The sequence below is a fragment of the Macaca nemestrina genome, chromosome 18 (assembly GCF_043159975.1).
Source record: "Macaca nemestrina isolate mMacNem1 chromosome 18, mMacNem.hap1, whole genome shotgun sequence".
NCBI classification, from domain to species: domain Eukaryota; kingdom Metazoa; phylum Chordata; class Mammalia; order Primates; family Cercopithecidae; genus Macaca; species Macaca nemestrina.
Window position 1 is genome coordinate 52,882,748 of NC_092142.1, and position 23,232 is coordinate 52,905,979.

The 23,232-nt window shown below is 39.8% G+C and overlaps 1 protein-coding gene across 10 annotated transcripts in view; it reads left to right on the forward strand.

Annotated features, from left to right (window-relative positions):
• LOC105494095 (FTO alpha-ketoglutarate dependent dioxygenase) overlaps window positions 1–23,232 on the forward strand; it is a 445,404-nt gene that overhangs the window by 221,617 nt on the left and 200,555 nt on the right. For all 10 annotated transcript variants that reach the window (XR_011616468.1, XM_071084539.1, XM_071084538.1 and 7 more), the window contains one exon: window positions 14,264–14,388. Coding sequence is in view for 9 of the 10 variants with exons in the window: in XM_071084539.1 (XP_070940640.1) it covers window positions 14,264–14,388 (125 nt within the window). In the remaining variant the exon portion in view is untranslated. The remainder of the gene's footprint in view (window positions 1–14,263; window positions 14,389–23,232) is intronic.

Consider the following 23,232-nt stretch of genomic DNA (forward strand, 5'->3'; position numbering starts at 1 on the left):
GAACTGAAAGTAGAACTACCATTTGATCCAGCAATCCCACTACTGGGTATCTACGCAGAGGAAAAGAATTCATTATACAAAAAAAGATACTTGCACATACATGTTTATAGCAGCACAATTCACAGTTGCAGAAATATGGAACCAGTCCAAATGCCCATCAGCCAACGAGTAGATAAAGAAATTGTAGTATATATATACCAAATGGAATACTATGCAGCCATAAAAAGAAACAAAATAATGGCATTCACAGCAACCTGGATGGAATTGGAGACCATTATTCTGACTGAAGTAACTCAGGAATGGAAAACCAACCATTGCATGTTCTCACATATAAGTGGGAGCTAAGCTATGAGGATGCAAAGGCATAAGAATGATACAGTGGACTTTGGGGACGTGGGGAAAAGGGTGGGAAGAAGGTGAGGGATAAAAGACTTCACATTGGGTACAGTGTACACTGCTCGGGTGATGGCTGCACCAAAATCTCAGAAATCACCACTAAAGAAATTATTCATGTAACCAAACACCACCTGTTCCCCAAAACCTATTGATATAATAATAATTTTTAAAAGACTGAATGGGGGAAAGAGAGGAATAAAGAAAGGCTTCATTTTTATGACTCATTTTAGTAGATTTAATGTGACTCTGAGTGGCCAGTACTTTACATTTATCCTAAATCTCAGTAGCAAAATTCTAGGGAGAAAAAGGAGCTAACACTTACGGACTGGCTGCCATGTGTCAGGTACTATGGTAAGGGCCTTATGTGTAAAAACTGAATCCTGTGAGCTCTCTGAAGTAGCTGCTCTAAGCATCCTCATTTTACACATGAGGAAACTGAGGTCCAGAGAAGATAAGTAACTTGCCTGTGGCCAACTTGGTCACTAAAGCAATTGGCCTTCAGGGCCTTGGTTCTTCCTCCCTGTGCTAAAGTCTTCAAGGACAAGGGAGACCTCCTGAATCACCAAACATAATTTTTTCTTCATTGCAGCCAAAAGCAGAGAAGTTTATGCATCAGCTTTGCTTTAATTTGAGTTTTGTACTGTCCAGATCCCAGCCTACATAGGGTGACATATAAAGTGTAGAATTTGTATGTGTGTGTATATATACTTTTCCCAAATCTTCCATTTTTAGATATACATTTCTCTCATGTTCCAAAACCCTGCCTGCTTAGTGTCCCAAAGCATCTCCAGCTCCATGTGTCTAGTATGGAACTTGTCCCTTGTGGCTTTACAGTGTCAGGGATTGGCAGTGGTTGGCAGGCGGGGATATACTGTCTTTGTGCCTCCGTTTTTTCATCTTTAAAATGGAGATGCTTGATATATGGTGATCGCTGGATTAAGTGAGATAATGTTGATGACAAACGGTTGTTGGCATGGCAGGTTGTAAGCACTGAATAAACATAGCTGTTGTTCTTACTGCCACTCTGCGGGGACCAGTTCTGTAGGCCTGGGGGCAGTAGTAAGGTCTCAGTCGGACCTTCTGGCTTCACTCTCCTGAGCAGATAAAATTTCCACTAGGGCTTTGGTTCGGGTATTGCTGAAAGAGGAGGTGGGTTGGTAGGTGGGTGGGGGTAGATATATACAAAGGAGCGAATTGTAACAATGAGCCTTTTCTGCTTCAGTTCTTGTGTAGAAAACATATGTTCAGTGATGCAGGCAGCAGTTGGGTTAAAGACACACTGTAGGGCCGCAGACAAAAGCCCTGTGCCCTTCCTGCATTCACAATGTTTCCAAACATATTCCCTTGGCTCACTTGTTAGGGACTGAGCTGTCAGCTGGATCCCCTTGAAAGTGTGATTTCTTTTTCCCGTTCCCTTTCAAAGGCCGTCCCTCCCTTCCCCTCTCCCCCAGTGTTTTACACTTCATATAATCCAGTGTGCCCGACAGACCACTTCGGCCTTTGTGCTACTGATGTTTAGGGGAAGGAGAGAATTGATCTGATGGAGATCTTGGGTAACTTTTCACTTGTCCAAGGATCAGAAAGTGCTAAGCCACTTTTAGGCCAAACATCATCAGTGGCTCAATTATTTCGTACTTGGTGTAGTTAGCCATTCTTCACCTTCAATTAACAGTTAAGACAATGAACAGATTAGTGCAGTGGAATTCTTAGAAGTAGCGGCTGGGAATTAGGGGCATGTGTGTGTTGTGGTGCGGTTGGGAGAATTCTTGCTTTTATTTATAAAGTGAATAGTTTTTGATAAAAAGATAAAGATACGGCAAGGCACCGCGGAAGTATTTGGAGAGAAGTCAGCCATCATTCTGGTATTAATTTTGTGAAACGTACGGGTATGTCCATGTTTAGTTCTAGATTCAGGTAGTATTGCTATGTGCCATGGCTGCAGTTTGAGCATTTTCCTTTTCTTTATTGAAGTTTTTTGTGGCTCTGATGGGTTTATTTTCATGAATGAGACTTTAAAAAGATATATTTATGTGTATTACTTTTTGTTATGTATATATATAACAGTTATGTATATATAACATAACAGTATCAGGTATAATACTAATACATTAGAAAAGATTAGGTATAATACTTTTATGTATAATCTACTAACACTACTATTGAGGTAACAGTGAGCTAGAGATTTAAAGAACTAGCATACTAAGTACTTCCATCACTGATTACTCTTGGGCATTTCACCCTCCCAAAGTGGACAAGTGAAAATCTGCAAAATGGGAATTACATGATTATCTTACTTTATAAAGCATACCATAATAAAATAAAAACAGTTTTATAGATGATGGTCAACAAGAATTTTCTTGTCTTTGTAAAGATCTTGGATTGTGTCTTCATTGCCGTATCATTGAGTCAGTTTTAATGCTCTTGTTTCCTCTTTTTCCCCAAGAGTCTTGCTCTTGCTTTCTTTCTGTTTCATGCTATTGTTTATTAATTGGGTTGCTCATCCTGAAAAGCAGCAGCATATCCCAAGGAAGGAGAGGCAGTAGGCAGGCAGAGAATTTCCCATTGGCTTAGAGCTGTAAATGGGTTGTTAGCTCATTTTAGCAGTGGAGCAATTATAATCCCGCTAATGAGTAGGCAGATAAGTGGAGTTTCCCATATATGGTGTCTTCTGGTGTGAGGATAATTTCAACACCTAAAAATCCATAGACCAAAAAAAAAAAAGTCATATAAGTATTTTTTAACAGAAAATGCCAACAGAGTCATCCTCCCAATATGTGTCAGAACCAACAAAGGAAACTACTGATGGTGTTTTAACTTTTAGTACTGTCATCTGAAAAATCCTTGAAAGGAAAACGTTGTGGTAACTCATACATATTCCCCTGAGACTGAAAGTAACAGCCTGCAAAGATCTCAGTAGTGGGTGAAGCTAATAGACTGTAAGGTGGGATGACTTGCACCTAAGGTGGCACCTTTCTCTTGTGCCTGGAGTGGAATGTCACCCAGAACCAACAGTAGAACAACTGGGAAATAAATTGATATTCTTTCCCACATCGAATGAATTCATTTCACAGAGATGGGGAGGAAGTGAGGGTAATAAGAGTGTGTTTCTGAGGCTCTTCCCTCCAGCAGATAGGTTTTGTGTTTTCTTGGTTGTAAAGGAGGCTAATGCTTCAGAAGCTAGAGTGATTCCTGGGCTCTCTCGGTAAGACTAATTGTGCTGTTTCCTGCTCCCGTCTATGAATCAGCTTTGTTACATAGAGTGCATGTAATAGTGACGCAGAGTAGACGCTATTGAAACAAACAAATCTATTAGGCTGCTTGGAAAACAGAGGGAGAAAAAAGAACAATGATTTTGTAAACTCCATAAAGGCCAAAAAAAGGCTTTCAGTAAGTATGCAGAGACTAGAAATCAAATCCCATTTCCTATCATAAGAAGCCTGTTGTTTCAGCCGTAGTAGTTAATGTACTGTATGTGAAAGATTTAAGACTGGTTGGAAAGCTCTGCTTCTGTTTTATTAGGCTGCTATTGAAAAGCCAACAGCATAACTTCGACTAGGTGCTTTGAGATTTCTTAATGGGCTGTCAGGGGCAAGACACCAGGGCTGTGCTATACTAGCTCTTTCCTGTACATTAAAACAACAGGGGCCAAACGATCACATACAGAAGTATGAATTACTTGATGCTTTCTCTGTTCCATATGGCCAGCCATGTCTTTGGCAATTAATCATGTACAAAATCAGTCGAGTGCTCTCTGAAGCATTGAAGTCAACATTTAGTTGTACCTGTGCCAGTAGGGGCAGTGGGGTTGCAGGCGTAAAATAGCAGGATGAGGGGCTGCTGGCGCCAAGACCCAAGCAGCTGGCTTCTATAAACAACACTTTTTTTTCCTCTTTACCTTTCTCCCCCACTTTTTCTTTCTTTCTATTTTTTTTTTTTTTTTTTTTCTTTCCTTGACAAGTACATGGGGCTGTTTTTCACTATCATCTGAAACACCAGAGTTGCCAACTGGAGCTCTGAGGTCTAGCTTTCGTACATTGCCCCGGCATCCGAGCTTAAACGTAAGGGGCAGGCCCTCTTTTCCCACAGCAGCCTGAACATTCCAGCGGTCACCCACATGACTGTCCCCGAGAGTTTCCGCGGTGGCAGGCAGGCTGCTGTGGTTCCATGGCTTTTTGTCAAACAGAGGAGGCAGAGTGATTTCTCTACTCGTAGAAGGAGAGAGATGGGAGATACGGTGTAAGTGCTTTGGGGAAAAAACAAAAATAAGTAGTCATTCGTAGTCATGGCTCTGATATTTTAGGATTTTGGGTTTTGTAAATCAATTTCCATTTCTTTTCCTCTGCGATATTTCCCCCAAGACTTTATACATATAATGCTGCTTCCAATAGTCCTGAAACCAATTTCTGACATTTATCAAGCATTTTGTATATGCTGAGCACTGTGTGAAGCACTTTCCATGGATTATTTCATTTACTCTTCACAAGAGCTTCACGAGTTCGGTGCTATTACTTATACCCCTTTATGGATGAGGAAACTGATCAAAGAAACATTTTCCCTGAATTCTTTCCCCACAGACATTCTTGATTACTCTCAGCTAGCCCCCTTAGCGCAATAGTACATGATGGAAAAACACTAAAATATGTCTTACTGGCACATTTTTGAGGAGTCATGTGGTGAACTCTGCGGAGATGTTCAGTCAAATAAAGTAGGTCTTTGAGATGAACTGAACCAAGTGTGTCTTTAAGGTGGGAATAAAAGCCTGCTTTGTTGGCAGCCTCTTGAAGACTTCTGCCTTTGTGCCTTCCTTTCAAGACAGTGGAGCTTATCTCCTGCTTTCCTGGGTGAGTAGACTATGAAGGGCGGGGGAGGGGAGGGAAGGATGAAGACAGCAGCCTTAAGTAGTCCAGTAGACGTGGCACCCAGTGGTGACTTGGTGTTATCTCTTAGCCGAGGTCATCCAGGATGCGTTTTCTCAAATTCAGGAAACAGGGGAAAGAAAGTTTTAACATTGTGTAAACATTGGCACCCCCAAAACCTCCTGCTCCCGGAGAGGGAGATAAGGTAGGCAGAAGGCCTGGGAGGAATGTTTATTTGTTCTGCCGCGCTGTGGATCCAAGCATGCTGGAAATCTTTGGTGGTGCCCAGTCTTCGTTTAGAAAATGTGAAGGCATCACTCAGCATTGAGCCAAAGAGGCCTCACAAAAGAGCCATCTTAAACTGACAATCACTAAATGAAGGAAGACCTGAGATCGACCTTTCTTTGATGGGACTAAGGCTATCTCAGTGGGTTCTGTGCCTTTCTTCTTCTTCTTCTTCTTTTTTTTTTTTTTTTTTAAGTTTAAAAAAAAAAAAAAACGGAAAGAGAGAAAGAAAAAAAAAAAAGTATTCCTGGACTTTTGAAGAGGGGAGCCCTGGTTGGGGGTTTTGACAGCCTGTGGCAATGTTGATGTGAGGAAATAGCTTTCCCAGCTGATAACATCTTAAACCAAGTTTCTTCACAAGTTGAACCTTTAGCCCTCATTATCAGTCAGAGCATATCTTTGTAATTTGTGTGTGCAGAGGGGAAATACAACCCTAACATGAGACAGCTATGTATATAAAAAGTGTTGGGGGTGACATTTTTCCCATAATGACAGTATTACTTCTGTGGTGGTGGTGAGGATGGGTAGAGAGGGAGATCAGAAAGGTACGCAGTTCTGGGATCCCTTTTGAAATTGCAAGAACAGTAGTAGATTTTTTTTTTTTTGAATGAGCTCTGTAGAGGGATTACCAGCCATATTTGTAGAATGCCATCCTGTTTCCATGCATTTCCTTGGACAACATTCTTTGATTTGTAAGATGGAGAGATTAAGTCTGAGTTTTGGAGTTACAGGCCTATCAGAAGCTGTTGCATCTTCTCAGAGAGGAACCAAAAGGATTAAAGACTTGCATAGAAGTATTAGTAAAGAGTAAATGGTGTAAGTCTCCTTTTAAATCTCAGAGTGGTTCCTCTCTGAAAACCCTACATGCGACAAATTCTGCTATGATACAGTGGAATTAGGACATACTGAAAGTTACTGACTATAGCAATATGCCCTACAAGAATTAGGTGAAGTGCTGAGTTTTAATTGAATCCGTTCAGAATTAGGAGACTTTTTCCAAGCAAGACAGGAAACTTAAGCCTAAAATTCAAGGCTTCTTAGAGTTCTTGGCTTTTCTTTTCTAATTTGCATTCAGTCTCTCTCTCTCTCTCTCTCACTGGCTGTGGATTTTTTGCTTTGGTTTTATACATGAAGTTTTGAGCCAGGAGAAATGAAAGACTCTGGGAAATTCTTAGGGGTCCTTAATATACTGTGTGTTGCCAGAGTCCAAACTAGTTTTCTCTACTGAAATGGAGAAAGTGGGACTTCTTCCTCCTATGCATACCCTCGTATTAGGAGGGTATATTTTAGACACATCCATCCAAATGAGTATTGTCCTTTTAAGTAATCACCTACCAAGGGCATATACTCATTTTTCTGGATTCTGTTGCTTAAGAATAGTTTTTCTGACCCCATTCTTAGACTCATCTTCAGGAATAGTTTGAATCAAATCAAAGCTGGTTTCGCATACTGTTTTTGACCTTGAATAGTGCTTTCTGGCCTGATTGTTAGCTTTACTCCCCAGACATGTTTCAGCATGCCATTTGGCTTCATTTATTCCAAAGTATCCATCAGGAGTCCACTTTCATGGCATGTTGCTATACTAGGTACCTTGGAGATTATTAAGAAATGGGTATGGACCCTTCTGGTTTAATGGAGCCCTCACTCTGGAAGAGAAAAATTTAAATGAATATGTAAGTGCAATGGAGTACGACATGGTGGTGCATAAAAAGAATGATCAGCTCCGTCTAATTTGGTGGAAGGACGTAGTTTGTGGAAGACTTCATAGAGGAGGTGTTTTTGAGATGTTTCTTAAAGAATGAGTAGTTACTGAAAAGTTATATGGCAAAGGTACAAATCGAAGTATAGTCTAGAACAGTCGTGTGTTTTCAGGGAATTACAGTTTTAAATGAAACAGATGATAGGAGATAAAATTTGAGAAGTAAGCAGGACCTGTATCAAAAAGAGTTTTTTCCCCCAGGCTAAGGAATTTGGACTTCAAAAAAATCATTTTTTGTGTGTGTCCTCCAAATGCCAATAACTGAAGCGTATATAAACAAAGGTGCTCTGGTTTAGGTGGGATTTTGAAGCCAAAGCTCCTTATCTCCTTGGTGACCCTAAGAAACTTTGTGGAAGCACTAGGGCTTCATGACAAAAGCCTAAAAACCACTATTGTAGGTGATGCTGAATTATTTAAAAGGAAGTAACATGTTTGGACATATACTTTTAAAAGATCACTCTTGAAGCAGGAAAATTCATGAAAGGGGTGAGATGGACACAGACCAGTTTGGAGGCCATTATATGGTCCAGATGAGAGATGGGCCTGAACTAAGCCTATGGCAGTGGGGAAGAGGTAAGTTTCAGTCATATTGAAGAGAGAGGAATCACAGGATTTTTTTATGTTTAGGTATAGGAAGTGCAGAAAGGAAAGGGAAGAAGATTAGGGTGATTCTTAGGGTTCTAGTTTGGGTTATTGCATTAATCGTAGTACAGTCACCACTCTGGGTAACTACGATGAAAGCAAAAATAGTCAGTTCAAATGTGGACAGGTGAAGGTCAGAATCTTATGTTTGAGGCAGCATGTTTAAGGAAGATAGTCAGTTATTGGTTATATGAGACCAGAGCTTAGTGGAAAGGTCCGCTTGAAGGTAGAAGTGTAGAGATGTCAGCAGTCTACAGGGAACCCTTAAAGCCATTGGAAGGGCGGATCACCCACAGAGAGAGCAAGCCGAAGAGATGAGAGGAGGATGAAAGGTATGACCTTGGGATAACAACAGTTCCTCATCCTAGAATGAGGAAAGGCATACAGGAGACTGAGAAGGACCAGCTTAGTGTCAGGGCACTGGCCCAGGAGAGACAGATGTGCGCAAACCGAGAGAGATCAAGTAAAATAAGAACTGGTTCTAAAAATAAAACCCACCCTCATAGGATAAAGAGATAAAGATTTTCTACCACTAGGGAAATGCAAAGAGATATGCCTCTGGCTTCTGGTACCTAAAAATTTTATGATTGTGACTGTTCAGTGGTTGCCTGATTTCCTTTAAAGTTTTTCCACTTAAAGTAATAGACATTTACAGGAATCCCTTTGTTAAACTAGCATAACCTAGTACAAGGTAGATTGGCAGAGCTTAAGATGAAAGTAAACAGTAATAATCGTGACGGCATACGTACCAGGCAACTGATACTCACAAGAACTGTGGAGAGGTTCTGTTACTATCACCATTTGGAGTTATGGGAAAGACCCGCAGCTAGGAGGTGACAGTGGGGATTTGAACAGCCAGCACTCTAAAATTAATACTTAGTTCTTTCTGATCTGGCCTGCATTTCCGTAGATTTCTATTGAAAAAACGTACTAATGAAATGAAATTTAGCCTCTAGTGCACGTTTCCTAAACGTGGGGGGTTTTCTTGTGTTTTGGGAGGAGGGGAGGGAGAATGTAATTTTTGGTAATAGGAGACTTTTTAAAAATTGTTACTCGTTTGAAGAAGTTCTATGTTACTACTAATGGGAAAATGGCCTATAAACATTTCCTGGGGAAGTCAACCCTTGAAAAGCCGACACTGTTAAAGGAGTAAAAATATCACGTTAATTGCCTTGTAAAAAGAATGCTCTTTTGACACTGAAATTTCCTTTTGTGCAATGATTTCTTTTCACCCTAAATTTTCGAGTTTGAATGTTCGAAGTTCACCCTTCCTTTTCTAATACTAAAATAGTTTCTTGTAACAGAATTTGGTTTTTTTGTTAAGTTATATTTTTCTATATTTTTACTACTTATATGCTAAATGTGTTTACTTGAAACTTGTTTTCTGCACTCTTTCTTCTTTTAAAAATGTGATGCAAATGTTTTTAAGTTAAATTCTTATAAAATTTACATACAATAAAATTGGCCTTTTTTTGGGTATACAGTCCTATAGGTTTTTTATGGTTTTTGTTTGCTTGGGTTTTTCTTGAGGTGGAGTCTTGCTCTGTTGCCCAGGCTGGAGTGCAGTGGCATGATCCCAGCTCACTACAACCTATGCCTCCTGAGTTCAAGCGATTCTCCTGCCTCAGCCTCCCGAGTAGCTGGGATTACAGAAGTGTGCCACCGCACCGGCTAATTTTTGTATTTTAATAGAGACAGGGTTTTGCCATGTTGGCCAGGCTGATCTCGAACTCCTGATCTCAGATGATTTACCTGCCTCGGACTCCCAAAGTGCTGGGATTACAGGCATGAGCCACATGTCCTATGAGTTTTAACGTTTGTATAAACTCATGTAACCACCACCACAATCAAGGTACGGAATGGTTCCATCATGCTCAAAAATTCCCTCATGCCACGTCTTGCCCAGTCGAATCCCTAGCAACCACTGTCATTTTCTCTGACCCTACAGTATTGCCTTTTCCAGATTGTCAAATAAGTGGTTTTGTTCACTGAGCATCATGTCTTTGAGATGCTGAGTGGTGGCGTGCATCAGTTGCTCAGCCCTTTTTATTGCTGTTGTAGTGTTCTATTGTGTGAATGTACCACCGTGTGTTTATCCATTTACCCTTTGAGGAACATTTAGGTTGTTTCCAGTTTTTGGTGGTTATGAAGAAAGTTGCCGTAAACATCTGTGTACATGTTTTTGTTTGAACGTAAGTTATCATTTCTTTAGATAAATCCCTAGAAATGAGATTGCTAGGTCATATTTTAAATGTATGTTTAACTTTATAAGAAATTGCCAAACTGTTTGTCAGAATGGTAGTATTTTGCATGCCTCCTAGCAGTGTCTCAACTTTTAAAAACTTGAACGCTATTTTAGATGCTCTTGGGTGGGGGTTGGCGAATTGTGTTTCACAGTGCCTTGGGGCTTTGAGAAGATGCCCCATGACAAAGGGAGGACCTCTAGGTCCTCCACACCAGCTTCAAAGAGAATTGTCCCAGTTTTGTTTGTTGTATATATTGGAGTTGTATGTAAGGATACATTTGGGGAGAAAAGAACTTTATCTGCAAAGCGTTTAAAAACCATTGCAATACCCACAGTGTGAGATGTGGACCACAGGTGATAGAGGGTGAGGCAAGGTGGCACTTGGGGACTCTGCACATGAGGACCACACTGAGGCAGTGATTCTCTCTTCAGCTCCATCTGTTTATGTGATTATGTCAAGGAAGTTTTCATTTAAATCTGCTGCATCATTATTCTCCACCACTTGTTAATATCTTCCTTTACAAAGAGGGAGCATGCTTTAGTCTCAGAGCCTTCAGCAAGCAACAATTCCTGTCTAGAATGAAATAAATATATGGTTTTCTTTATAATATATTTACTTTTATGATTATCTTCTCATTTATAAGTACCATTGGTTTTTCCATTTTTTCTTTTGAAGTGAATTTATATTTTTTAAAAATGAGCCAATTTTCATTGTATTTTTTCTTTTTTTACTTTTATCTAGAAATTACTATGAAAAATGAGTCAATTTAAGGAAAAATATTAAATACTATATTATATAGTTCATATACAAATATGGCAAGAATTATGAAGATGTGCTAGAATAACTGAAGTTTAGGAAACTCTTGAACTAGAGGATCTGGTTATTTAAAGAAACCTTAGAGTGAATCCTTTTGTGAAGTGATAAAGCACATAACTATTTCTTAGTTTATCTATTTTATGAGTTTATCATTTATGTAATGGTAATTTCTTAAAAGAAGAGAGCCTTCATTGTTCTTTGTTTTTGTAATACTTATTTTTCAAGTCCCTTCTTTATTCACTGATTTGACAAATATTTTGTGGGCAATGGGGATACAGTGTTGACTAAACAGGCAACATCCCCTTTCTTTGTGAAACTTTCTTTCTTACATCCTTGTTCCTCCCACTCTTAGAGGCGGTTCAGGGCCTATGGAAAACAAGGGCCCCTGGATAAAATGTAAGTGATATGAAAGGCAAAGAAGAGGTAAATGACTTTAAAAAATAAACATTTTAGTAGATTTACAGAGGGAAATAATTTTGTTTTGATCATGTTTTTGGAGCTAGCTGGATGTCTACTTTGTCTTTCGTTGGATGCATTTTTGCATTTTGGTAAGATGATATGTACCCACAGACATAACGATAAACTATGTGACTTTTTTTTTTTTTTTTTTTCTTTGAGACAGAGGTTCGCTCTTATTGCCCAGGCTGGAGTGAGATGGTGCGATCTTAGCTCACTGCAAACTCCGCCTCCTGGGTTCAAGCGATTCTCCTGCCTCAGCCTCCTGAGTAGCTGGGATTACAAATGCCTGCCACCACACCCAGCTAATTTTTTATATTTTTAGTAGAGACGGGGTTTCGCCATGTTGGCCAGGCTCATCTTGAATTACTAACCTCAGGTGATCCACTCGCCTCGGCCTCCCTAAGTGCTGGGATTACAGGCGTGAGCCACTATGCCTGGCTGATAAACTACATGACTTTTTGAGGTTCCTTTCAACTTTAAGTACATGAAGTAGGGTGTCACAGACAAGGAGTAGTACTATTGTTAGAATACCTGCTAATGCTCAGACCTCTCTGAAATTAGACATCTCTCAGATTAGAGATCACAGATTGATAGCTGCCTAAGTTCTATTCAGCCCATTGGTGTTTCTCGTTTGACCCACAGGGTATTTTTTGTTTAATTTTAATGAGTTTACAAGATTTACAAAAATTGGTTTTCACATTACACACACACACACACACACACACCCCACACCAGATTTCTTGTTTATTTTGAAAATTCATGAATCTGGCATCAATGAGCCAGCTTTTCTGAGTGGCAGAGCTGGCTGGATCTGAATAGTGGCTGCCTTTTTAAGGCAGAACATGTGCTCTCTTTTAGTAACCTCTTCTTAACTCGTTCATGGTTATGCGCCTGGCCTAGCGAGTATTTGAATTTGCAACCTCTGGATCTTGGGTTTCATGCCCTGGAATTACCTAGAGAAGCTGAACGTTCCTCCTTGTGCTGGAGGGCTGAAAATATTGTTACCACAGAAGCTGCTTGACTGTCCAACTGGGCACATCTTCCAGCACAGTAGATGGAATACTGGGCCTAGGAGGCAGGATCAGGGTCCTCTTCCTGGCTAGTGTCAGGTAGATTATCCAGGCTTCTTCACAATGGAGGTACTATTTTCTGACTTACCTGTTTGCATCCATTAACATTTTTGATAAGCAACAGAAACAGGTTCTGATGAAAATTTTTTTTTTTTTTTTTGAGATGGAGCCTCACTCTGTCGCCCAGGCTATAGTACAGTGGTGTGATCTCAGCTCACTGCAAGCTCCACCTCCCGAGTTTCAAGCTATTCTCCTGCCTTAGCCTCCTGAGTAGCTGTTATTATATGTGTGTGCCACCACGTCTGGCAAATTTTTGTATTTTTAGTAGAGATGGGGTTTCGCCATGTTAGGAAGGCTGGTTTCGAACTCCTGACCTCAAGCAATCTGCCCACCTCAGCCTCCCAAAGTGCTGGGATTACAGGCATGAGCCACCGTGCCCAGCCCTGGTGAATTTAAACAAAATGGGACTTTATTGAAAGGATATTGGGTGACTGACACTATCAAAGGAAAAATGAACGATCTGGACTCAGAAAGTTCCAGAAACTAGAGATACTCTGAGGACCATGGGTGGAAGGAATTAAGGGAATTGATAAATTGCCTCAGCATTTTCCCCCATTTCTATATCATTCCTCTCAAGAGTCTAAAGTCCTGGAAAAGGATCAGGTTGGTCTGGCCCACATCCTTCAATAGGGGAGGATAGGACACCTTGGTTGACAGTCCCTCTAAGACTTTATACCATGAAAGAAAAGACTTTGTAAGAGGAGATTTAGGTGATGTTGCCAGACAAAGGGGATGAGGTATGGATTTAGGCAATAGAAACAACAAATTTCACTACTCCTCAAGGTTGTCATGATGATATTAAATATGCACTATCAAATGCTATGAAAGAGTAAGGAAGTAGTGTTTCAAGTTGCAGGAGAACCAGGTTATGGGTGTGCTCTTTAAGTAAACAAACATATTGGCATCTGTTAGATAAGGAATATATTGAATGACTTAGAACACAGACAGTTTCATTGACATTGTAGTGACAATTTCATTCCTTTTAGCAATTGCTTTGGTTATAAAATCTCCAAAAAAGCCACACTAACTTTAAATTAAAAAACGATATCTATAAAATCTAAAGATGTTCTTTGAGATATTCATTCAAAGAAATGGTCTTTCTGATTTTTGTGTTCCCTTTTTTTTTTTTTTTGCAAGATCTTGATTTGCAACAAGCAAGGAAAATGAGTGAATCTTCTCCCTTCTTTCCCCGCCAAACATTGCTGGCATGGGTAGAAATTTAAAGTAATTATTCAAATAAGAGAGGCAGAGAAAGCCTCAGCTGGGTGGCAGGAAACAGAGAGTGAAAGTCAGAGGCTGCTCTTTTTTAAAAAGGCAAAACAAACAACTCACAGTGAAGTGTACGTGAAAATCATTTCTAATAATAGCTCATGGTAGGCAATTCCCAGGGAAAAAAAAAATCATTGGTGTGCTGAGAAAATTAGAGTAAGAATGTGCAGTATCTTGATGTGTTACTTAAGGCAATGGAGCTTTCGAGTTTACCTTATGTGCCATGTACATTGATTAAATACAAAATATATGCTGGCCATTTTTGGCCATCATTTACTGTATTGATTTGTTAGCAGGGGAACTGTAATAAAAAAGCCATTGATTTACTGTCCTTATTTGCTTATGGGCTTTTTTTTTATTATTAATTTTTCACTTTTTCTTTCTGTTTTGGATCATTTCTTGTAGACAAATGCTGTGCTTCATGAAGTTAAAAGAGAGGGGCTCCCCGTGGAACAAAGGAATGAAATCTTGACTGCCATCCTTGCCTCGCTCACTGCACGCCAGAACCTGAGGAGAGAATGGCATGCCAGGTTAGTTCTGTTATGAAATGGGATTTGTTGTTCTTGACAAACAAGAACTATATTTGGCCAAGCCCTCCCTTAGGGCTGGCCTCGTCCCTTTCCTTTGAGGGGCCATGAAAAATAAGCACATTTAAGATGCTTTCAGCTAAAGTTAGCTTTCCTACCCACGGCACCTACATTAATTGTAATGATCCATTGACATCATCAGTATATTTACACAATTTATTCCTGAATATAATATTTAGCATAAATGTTTGCATTTTGAGCATAATGTAATATAAGCACCTGATACTGAAGAACCCTCTTTAATCAACAGTCTAAAAGACTAACATTGCTATTTCATTAGAGCAGATGTCTGGGAAATCCATATAGTGCTCCTATATCACTCTGTGCAAGGCAGATTACTTGAAAGTATAGTCATGCATCCCTTAATGATGGGGATAGGTTCTGAGAAATGTGTTCTTAGGTGATTTCGCCTTTGTATGAACATCATAGAGTGCACTTACGCAAACCTTGATGATATAGCCAACTATACACCTAGGCTATATGGTATAGTCTGTTGCTCCGGGGCTGCAAACCTGTACAACATGTTGCTGTACTGAATATTATAAGCAGTTGTAACACAATGGTAAGTGTTAGTGTATCTAAGCATAGCTAAATATTGAAAAGGTACTACAAAAATATGCTGTTATAATCTTATGGAACGGAACCACTGACATATGTAAAGTTCGCCGTTGACCAAAACCTCAAAATGTTGTTATGTGGCAATGACTGTAGCCTATTTATCAACCCGATTTTTAGGGTTAACCAACTAGGAATGACTCTTGTTTCAACCTGGTCTCTTTCCATGGAGTTACCTGTGCTTAGAAACTGTGTTACTGGTGAAGACTTTCTTTAAATCATCAGTTTTTACAGAACTGATGCTTGCATAGTAAATATCATGTTATCCTGTTCTTTTTTGAAAACCAGTTGATATGTGGGAGGCTAGAACTAGTTCTCCCAAATGTTAAGATTATCTTTCAGATCTGTAGTTTGTAAAAATTATTGAATTGTCATCCGTCTCTAAGCCAGAGGGAGAGGAATCAGGAAGGGTATGGCATATTTTGTCTCAGAGTCTTATTTGGTGCTTAAAAATTCTATGTGCCTGGAAGTCAAGAACATTTATTGATAGACATAATATTCTCCAAATGACTTCATGCAACAGAATTTATAATAATTGATAGCTTTACTAGTAATAATTGTCATAAAATAGGTTTGTCTGAACAAGGCTGAAGATGGGCATTTTCCAAGAAAGGAGACAATATAAGTATTTATTCTCATTGGATATCAGAAAGCTGCTTTTTCAAATATGTACTATTTTTAAATTCAGACTTGTATTTAAATAGTAATTTTAAAATTCCCAATGATACTCACCCTCCCCTTCCCCCATCTTTTTGGTGGTGTGGTCAGCGTAAATGGCAGACAGTTACTTTTTATTCTTTCTAAAAAAAAATGTTTATAAAAATAGACACAGGGTCTTGGCATGTTGCCCAGGCTGGTCTTAAACTCCTTGCCTCAAGCGATCCTCTTGCCTTGGCCTCCCAAAATGCTGAGATTACAGGTGCAAGCCACCACACCTGGCCAGTGGCAGACGGTTTCAACTACAGTAATGACTAAATGATTTCCAATTTACCTTTCAATAATTAATTCTAAAATTTTCTTTGTATTATAAGTTAAGCATGTATATTTATTAAAGTATACATATTAAGGAATGGAATATCAGTTTGTGGACATCTAAGGGGTTTCTTTGTCTCTGTTTGATGTTTTATGTCATCCTCATGATGATTCCAATTAAATAGAGAGGGAAGAAGAAAGAATTTCCCTGTAATCTTTCCTCCGGTTCCCTTCCATCCAAAGACCGTGTGGTCCAGTGAGAGCGCAAATGGATGTTTTTTGTTGAGTGCATTTGGTTTGTTAACAATAATTTTTTAATACACTAAATCATTAGACAACATGGTCAAAGTGGCCTGTTTAAAAGGAATCTGCTTTCAGCATTTCTGGCCCTTACTGCTAACAATTTAATCAGGAGCTGGAGCCAGTGTTGAAGTTGATGTAGTCTAGCAACTGAAACAAAAACTCTCAAGTCCTTTGTGTTAAGGGAGGAGGAAAGAAAGAGCTTAACAGCTGACACTGTGCAGACCCCCTTAAAACTAAACACCTGAAAGAAAATTTCAAGAGGCTAGTGTCTTGAGATCTCAGAAGGAGAAGTGTCCTCAGAGTATTAAATAACCATAATCCTTCTCCCCACCGCTTCTCCACCCTCATTTGATGTTTCCCATCTTAGTGACCTATCTACAGACTCATCCATGCGATCCATATAAACAGACGGTTACCATACACCTTTCTTTTCCTCATCAAAGTGTCATCTGGCGGTCTGGAATTGGGCATTGCCTCGAGTAGCCGTCAAACGGGTGGTGGTGAAAGTTATAAAACATCCACTGCGGTGCTTACTGAGCAGCCTGTGTTTTAGAGATTGGCCTATTGTGTACTTCGGAATTACACAAGGAAAAATGTGCTTTGACAGAAAATAATTAGCACTCACCAAAGGCCAAGCAATAGGTTACAGTATTTTACTTTCATCAAAGCTATCAGGGGATCAGTTAGATTAGATAATAGAAATTTTTTTCCTCTGAAAGTTAAATACAGATGACTCTAATTACCTTATATTGCACATTAGAGAGTGCATTATGAGTTGTACAACTTCAAGAAATTTAGGTCAGCGGAGCCGCTGCAGCTGGCAATAACTTTCGTATAAGTCTTTTGTAATAAAGGTTTTTACCTCTCTTTAGCAGGTTCATTTGCGATCATATTAGGGAGAATTTTTAAAGTAAAACTTGTAACCTAGTTATAAAATATTTGTCTCTCTCTCAGGTCGGGCGCCAAGCCATTGTTTGGGACTCACTGAAGTCTCTTAAACTGAAGCATATGTTCCTTGTAATTTAGCTTCTTGAGGAAAGTGTCAATTTTGCATGACTTGGGGTAACCGAGTTTGTCACAGTGTCACACAACCCAGCGACTCTAGAGGCACATCTGAGTGCTGCGGGTTTCCTTCTCCAAGCTTCGTAATCCCATAAACAACCCTCTCCAAATAGGCTTATTAGGGCTGTCTATTCACTTCCCTAGAGTTGAATGATCCAAAGGACATTGGGAGAAGCTGTGTGAATGCAGGGTAAGTGTTAACAGAAGTGGGACAGAATTTCTGAAGATTCGCCTTTGTTTATCCAGTCCCCTCTGCCTGATGGACAGCTTGTTATAGCTTTTAAAGAACTGGGCGAGCCCTCTGATCTGACCCCTTCTTGACCTGCGTAGCCCAAAGGTCAGTCTGCAGCTAATAAACTCTGAGGTTCTTAGGGTCTACTGTAGGAAAAGGCAGAAAAAGAGCAGCTGCAAGGACCGGGTGTCCCAGGATAGGCTACTTTAGGGTCACTCTCTGATAATGAAAATGATTACCAAATTATATGGAAGTTTAACCGCAATCGTGAGTGAGAGGAGGGTGGGGCCCGGCGTATTAGGTTTGATAAATGAACTGTGAAGAGGCCCATCTGGCTCTCAACATCTTTTCTCCCCCTCTTTCCTACCAAGGGGAAACATTTTAAAATAACAGCAGTACATATAGACTCAATGACCCATACAAGGAGCTGGAATGGATTAAGATTTAATGGTGACAGTGGAAGAAATTATCATTTGAAAAGTGCTCCAAAGAAAAGGTGCAGTTCAATGTCCACACCCGAGTTGTCTTTCTAAATAAAATATAATAAAAATCGCTGCCTTGTTTATTTTCTACAAAGCCCTGGCGTCTTTCCTAGATGGCTGAAAATTTTGAGGGTGTTGTTTATTATGGAATAATTATTTATAGTTTAGCTTCAGAAACGGAATGGGCTTCCTTTGCCTTGAAGAAGTCAGAATGAGAATCAAAGATTTTGTTCTGCCTGCTTGCTTCATTTCAGTAATGTAGGTAAATCAAGTGTTAGAGAAAATGCTTTTCCAAAAAATGTGTGTCCATGTCAGCATCTGACTACTGACTATTGTGCAGTCTTTAGTACGAAATATATGTGTGACTCTTGAACAGAGTCTTATTCCTACTACAACCTGGCAGTTTTTCTGTAAATATAAGAAGAAAGCACATAATGTTAACTGAGTAGTTATGTTTGGTTCTTTCTTTATTCCTTTTTTCAAAGAAACATCATAGCGATGCTAATTATTGCCAACAATGGATGAGGTCACTATACACTATTCGTCTATTTATTTACCACTAATTGATAAGATTAGTCTATTTAAAGCTCTCCCCCAGTTTCTCATGAACATAGAGTCCTGATTTCAGACCAGTGATGATGGAGGCCATGCAGCTCTGTCCTTTTCTGCAGAGATGAGTGGCACATGCCATGAGTCCGCTTTCTGAAACGAGAATGATTTCATTCAGTAAGCATCTTTTCGTATATTTTGTATACCTACTGCATGAGATGCTGTGCGTAATAGAGAGTGAGCTAAGTGGCCAATTTCAGGGTTTATCTGGGGATGAGAATGTAGAAGTTTCCTAGAAAGAGGCTGTGAGAGGCAGTGGCAAGGAAAGCAGTGGAACCATCATTACCACAACAGAGTGGCAAGTTCTCTGACCCACTCGGGAACGTATTTAATGGTAGATGTCTTGGAAGACTAGAATTGTTGTGTTATTGAAAACCCTTTATATTGAACTATATTGTCTTGTAACACAAGCCTCACCCAGACAATAATTATGTTAAAAAATCAAAACAGAAAGCTTGTAAACATTATCCAAAGTTAGCATATTTTTTATCAAGGTTTTGACTTGGCTGTCTTATGTCTCTGGGGATTTTGAGTGAGCAGAAAGCCAGGTAGAGGATAATTCAGGGAGGTGGCAAATACTTTGAGAATCAATTATGCTTTTTAACTTTAAAACCATGGCCCTAAATTTTTGCTAAGTGAGGTATAAATACAAAAAAAAAAAAAAGAGAGAGAGAGAGACAAAAGCAAGGTCATTAGGGTTTTTTAAAAATTGGCACAAGTCATATATAATGTAAAATTTCATACAACAAAATTTATCATTTTAAAGTGTACAGTTAACTGTTAAAGTGTACAGTTAATTGTGCAACTATTACCACTATCCAATTCTAGAGCATCTTCCTTCCCGCAAAATGAAACCCTGCATCTGTTAACAGCCACCTTCAATTTCCCCTTCTCTCCACAGTCCCGAGCAAGCACCAATCTACTTTTTATCTCTACAGATTTGCCTATTTGTAACATTTCTTATAAATGAAATCATACAATACGTAGCCTTTTACGTCTGACTTCTTTCATTTGGCATACTGATTGTAGGATGCATCCATGCTATAGCATATAAGTACTTCATTCTTTTTTACTGCTGAATAATACTCTACTATATAGATGTGCCACATTTTATTTATCCAGTAATCAACTGATGGGCATTTGGGTTGTTGGACAGTAATCAATTGATGGACATGTGGGTGGGTTGACTTTCTGGCTATCATGAATAATGCTGCTGTAAACATTCATGTACAAGTTTTTGAGTGACATGTTTTCAGTTCTCTTGGGTGACATGTTTTCAGTTCTCCTAGGAAAGGAATTGCTGGGTCATATGGTAATTCTGTGTCTAACTTTTTGAAGAACTGCCAGGCTGTTTTTCACATCCTTTACACCATCTTATGTTCCCACCAAAAACACAAAGTTTCCAATTTTTCTATGTCCTCGTCATTACCTGTTATTTTCATTTTTTTTTGAACTATAGACATCCTAGTGGTATATTATTGTGGTTTGAATCGCATTTCCCTAATGACTTATGATGTCGAGCATCTTTTCCTGTGCTTTTTGAAAACTATTGTTTTTTCAATAGGACATTTTAAAACATGGCGGACTTAAGGACTTCCTTACCCCTCTTGTTAGTGGTAAAGAACTCACAAGCCTATTAAGAATATTTGGTTTGTAGAAGGAGTGGGTTTCCAAATGGGGCTGTCATTAAGTTGCAGCAGTGCTTGTTTCCGCGTTACCATGGTCAGACCTGGCTCTTTATTTATTTGCTTGTGGCCCCACTTATTTTTTTTCTAGAGATTACCTACTTATTTCTCCTACCATTCTCTTACAGTTCATTCAACATTGCACACTGGATAGGAATGTAGCCTGATTAAATGGAAACTCGGTCCATTTATAGCTCTTTAACTTTTAGGCTCAAACAGGACTTACTGTATTCCCATAGGAGACAACTTCATTTGGGTCCAAGGAGCCTTAAAAATGGTGCTGAGATTCGTTTCAAATAACGTTTATGGAAGTTTCTTAGAAAAGCTTTTAGAAACTACTTGCTTCTAGTTAAAAGTGACTCTCCTAAGGTCCAGATAATCCTCATATTGGGCTTTGACAGCTCCAAAAAACTTCCAAGTTTCCATTTTTTTCTGGACCAGTAAAACAACAGTCTTATTATTAGTCATCTTTCTATTCCCTGTGATCCCAGCCATCACCACCTGCCCCCAGAATGGATCCACTCTGGACATCTTTGTTAAGTCTGTAAAATCTGGTTATTAGAACCTAGAATGTATAATGAATAGGATTTACTATTCCAAGCTAATCAGCTTTAGAACTTTGATCTGGGCTCAACAAGTATAACACTTTGTGTAAGTTACTTATGTGGATCAGCTTGGGTTCTAAAACTAGCACATTGAGGTGTTCTCCTCGGGTATCTGTCTCTCCTTCTGCCTCCTAGCTAGTCACGGATTGTATGCAAAACCGACAAGTCAGCACCATCCAGTTTAGCAATTAACTATTATTTATTGAGTGTTTATTAGGTGCAAGTAACTGTGCTAGACACTGTGGGGAATATCAAGATGAGTATGACTTGAGTCTCAACTGTGGAATAATTTACTTTAATGTGGAGGTGGTAGTTAATAAGAATACAATGGCCAGCACACACACTTGAACTCTTTTTACTGTGAGGCACTGTGAAACCGTAAGGTAATTTAGCAATGGGGTCTGCCCTAAGGGAACTTATATTTTGATAGAAGCTTTAAAAATGAAGTAACCTGACATTAATTATATATGGACTTGATTCTGTGTTTACATTTTTATCTCTTCTTCCAGAATGAAAGTTTTGTAAGGATAGGATATTTGTTTGTTTACCAGCTGTGAAACATACACCCCAGGCGAGGTGCAGTGGCTAGCACCTGTAATCCCAGCTCTTTAGGAGGCTGAGGCGGGCAGATTGCTTGAGCTCAGGAGTTCAAGAGCAGCCGGGGCAACATGGTAAAACCCCATCTCTACAGAAAGTACAAAAAACTAGCCAGGCGTGGTGGCGCACACCTGTTGTCCCCGCTACTCAGGAGGCTGAGGTAGGGGGAAGCACTTGAGCCCAGGAGGCAGCGGTTGCAGTGAGCCGATTGCATCACGACACTCCAGCCTGGGCGACAGAGCGAGACCCTGTCTCAAAACAAAAGAACAAATTTGCACCACAGATCTTTGTAAAAATTAAGCTCTCTCTTCCATTAGAATAATGCCCTCTATCAAAGGACCTCATTACCTGTTTGCCACATATCCCTGGCATCTAGAAGAATGCCTGACACTCAGATTTATGAAATAACTTTCCTCTCAATCTATTCCAGTGTTTATAAGTACTTTGTCTTTATTAATTTTGAAGGGGTATGACCACTTGTGATATTGGCCTGTTGCTTTTTTTGCTCTTTTTATTAACCTTGCCTGGTGTGGAAATCTTGAAATTGGAAGTCAGGATGGATCTCTGATGTTGGAAGTAAGCATTGGTTATTCGTCTAACCTTGCCAGGGGGTGGAAGCCTTGAAACAGGAAGTAAGGAGGAATCTCTATTATGCAGTTCTCTGGTGCTTAAGCCCCAAGATGATACCTCAGGCCCTTATTCCAGCATGAGCGAAGAGGGATGCCATGTGCACAGGCTGACTCCAGTGTACTTGAGGAAGAGAACACCATGCGTCTGGGCTAAGACCAGGACAAAAAGACATGGTCTCCTCCCTGAACCACCATTCCCAATTTGTTGCCTTTCCTGGAAGTGAAATGGAGCTGGGTGAGAAGAGGAAGAACTGGCATGGTGGGAAGAAGAGAGTTGTAAAGACCGCCCTGGGGACATGCCTTTGAATAAAGGGATGGGTTTTAGTTCAGTAGGGATAGGGACAAAGCTGAGGCTAATATGACTTCCAGTCTGTAGACAGCACTTTTTTCCTGGTCACCTGCTAATGTCCTGGTCTGCTGTAGTGATATCAGCACAGTTATGAACCTTAGCATTGGTGACTTGGCATGTGACTACAGCTTGGAGCTGTGTTCACAAAAAGTGGAGCTCCTCACCTTGACGATGGGCTATGGGATAATGAGACTGATGCGGTTATCTGCTGAGACAGCCTATGATTGTGTCATCGGACCATGTCAGCTGCTATCATTCATGCTGAGGAGATTGGCTGCTTACTCCGGCACAGCTAGTTAGTTGGGAACTAGAAGTTGTGGCATCTGTAGTTGGGTAGCTGTCCATTGCTACTAGGTAAAGTTGTTTGCAGTGTTGGGGTGGGCACAGGGAATAAATGGAAGAGATTCCAGGGAGAAGCAGGGAGGCACTGGCCTGCTAATTGCCATCCGGGTCTTTTTTAAGACATCTGTCCCTTCTCTTTTAGTAAGTCTCTGCTTTTTGCTGCCCTTAGTGAAAGAAAGTTCTTTGTGTCTCTGATCCAGATTACTCCATAAAACCTGATAACTCCATAAAACCTCCTCATAAATGTGTAGGAATTGAAACATTGTATAAATTTAGAGCAAAGATTAAATGAGTCCAGAGATAGG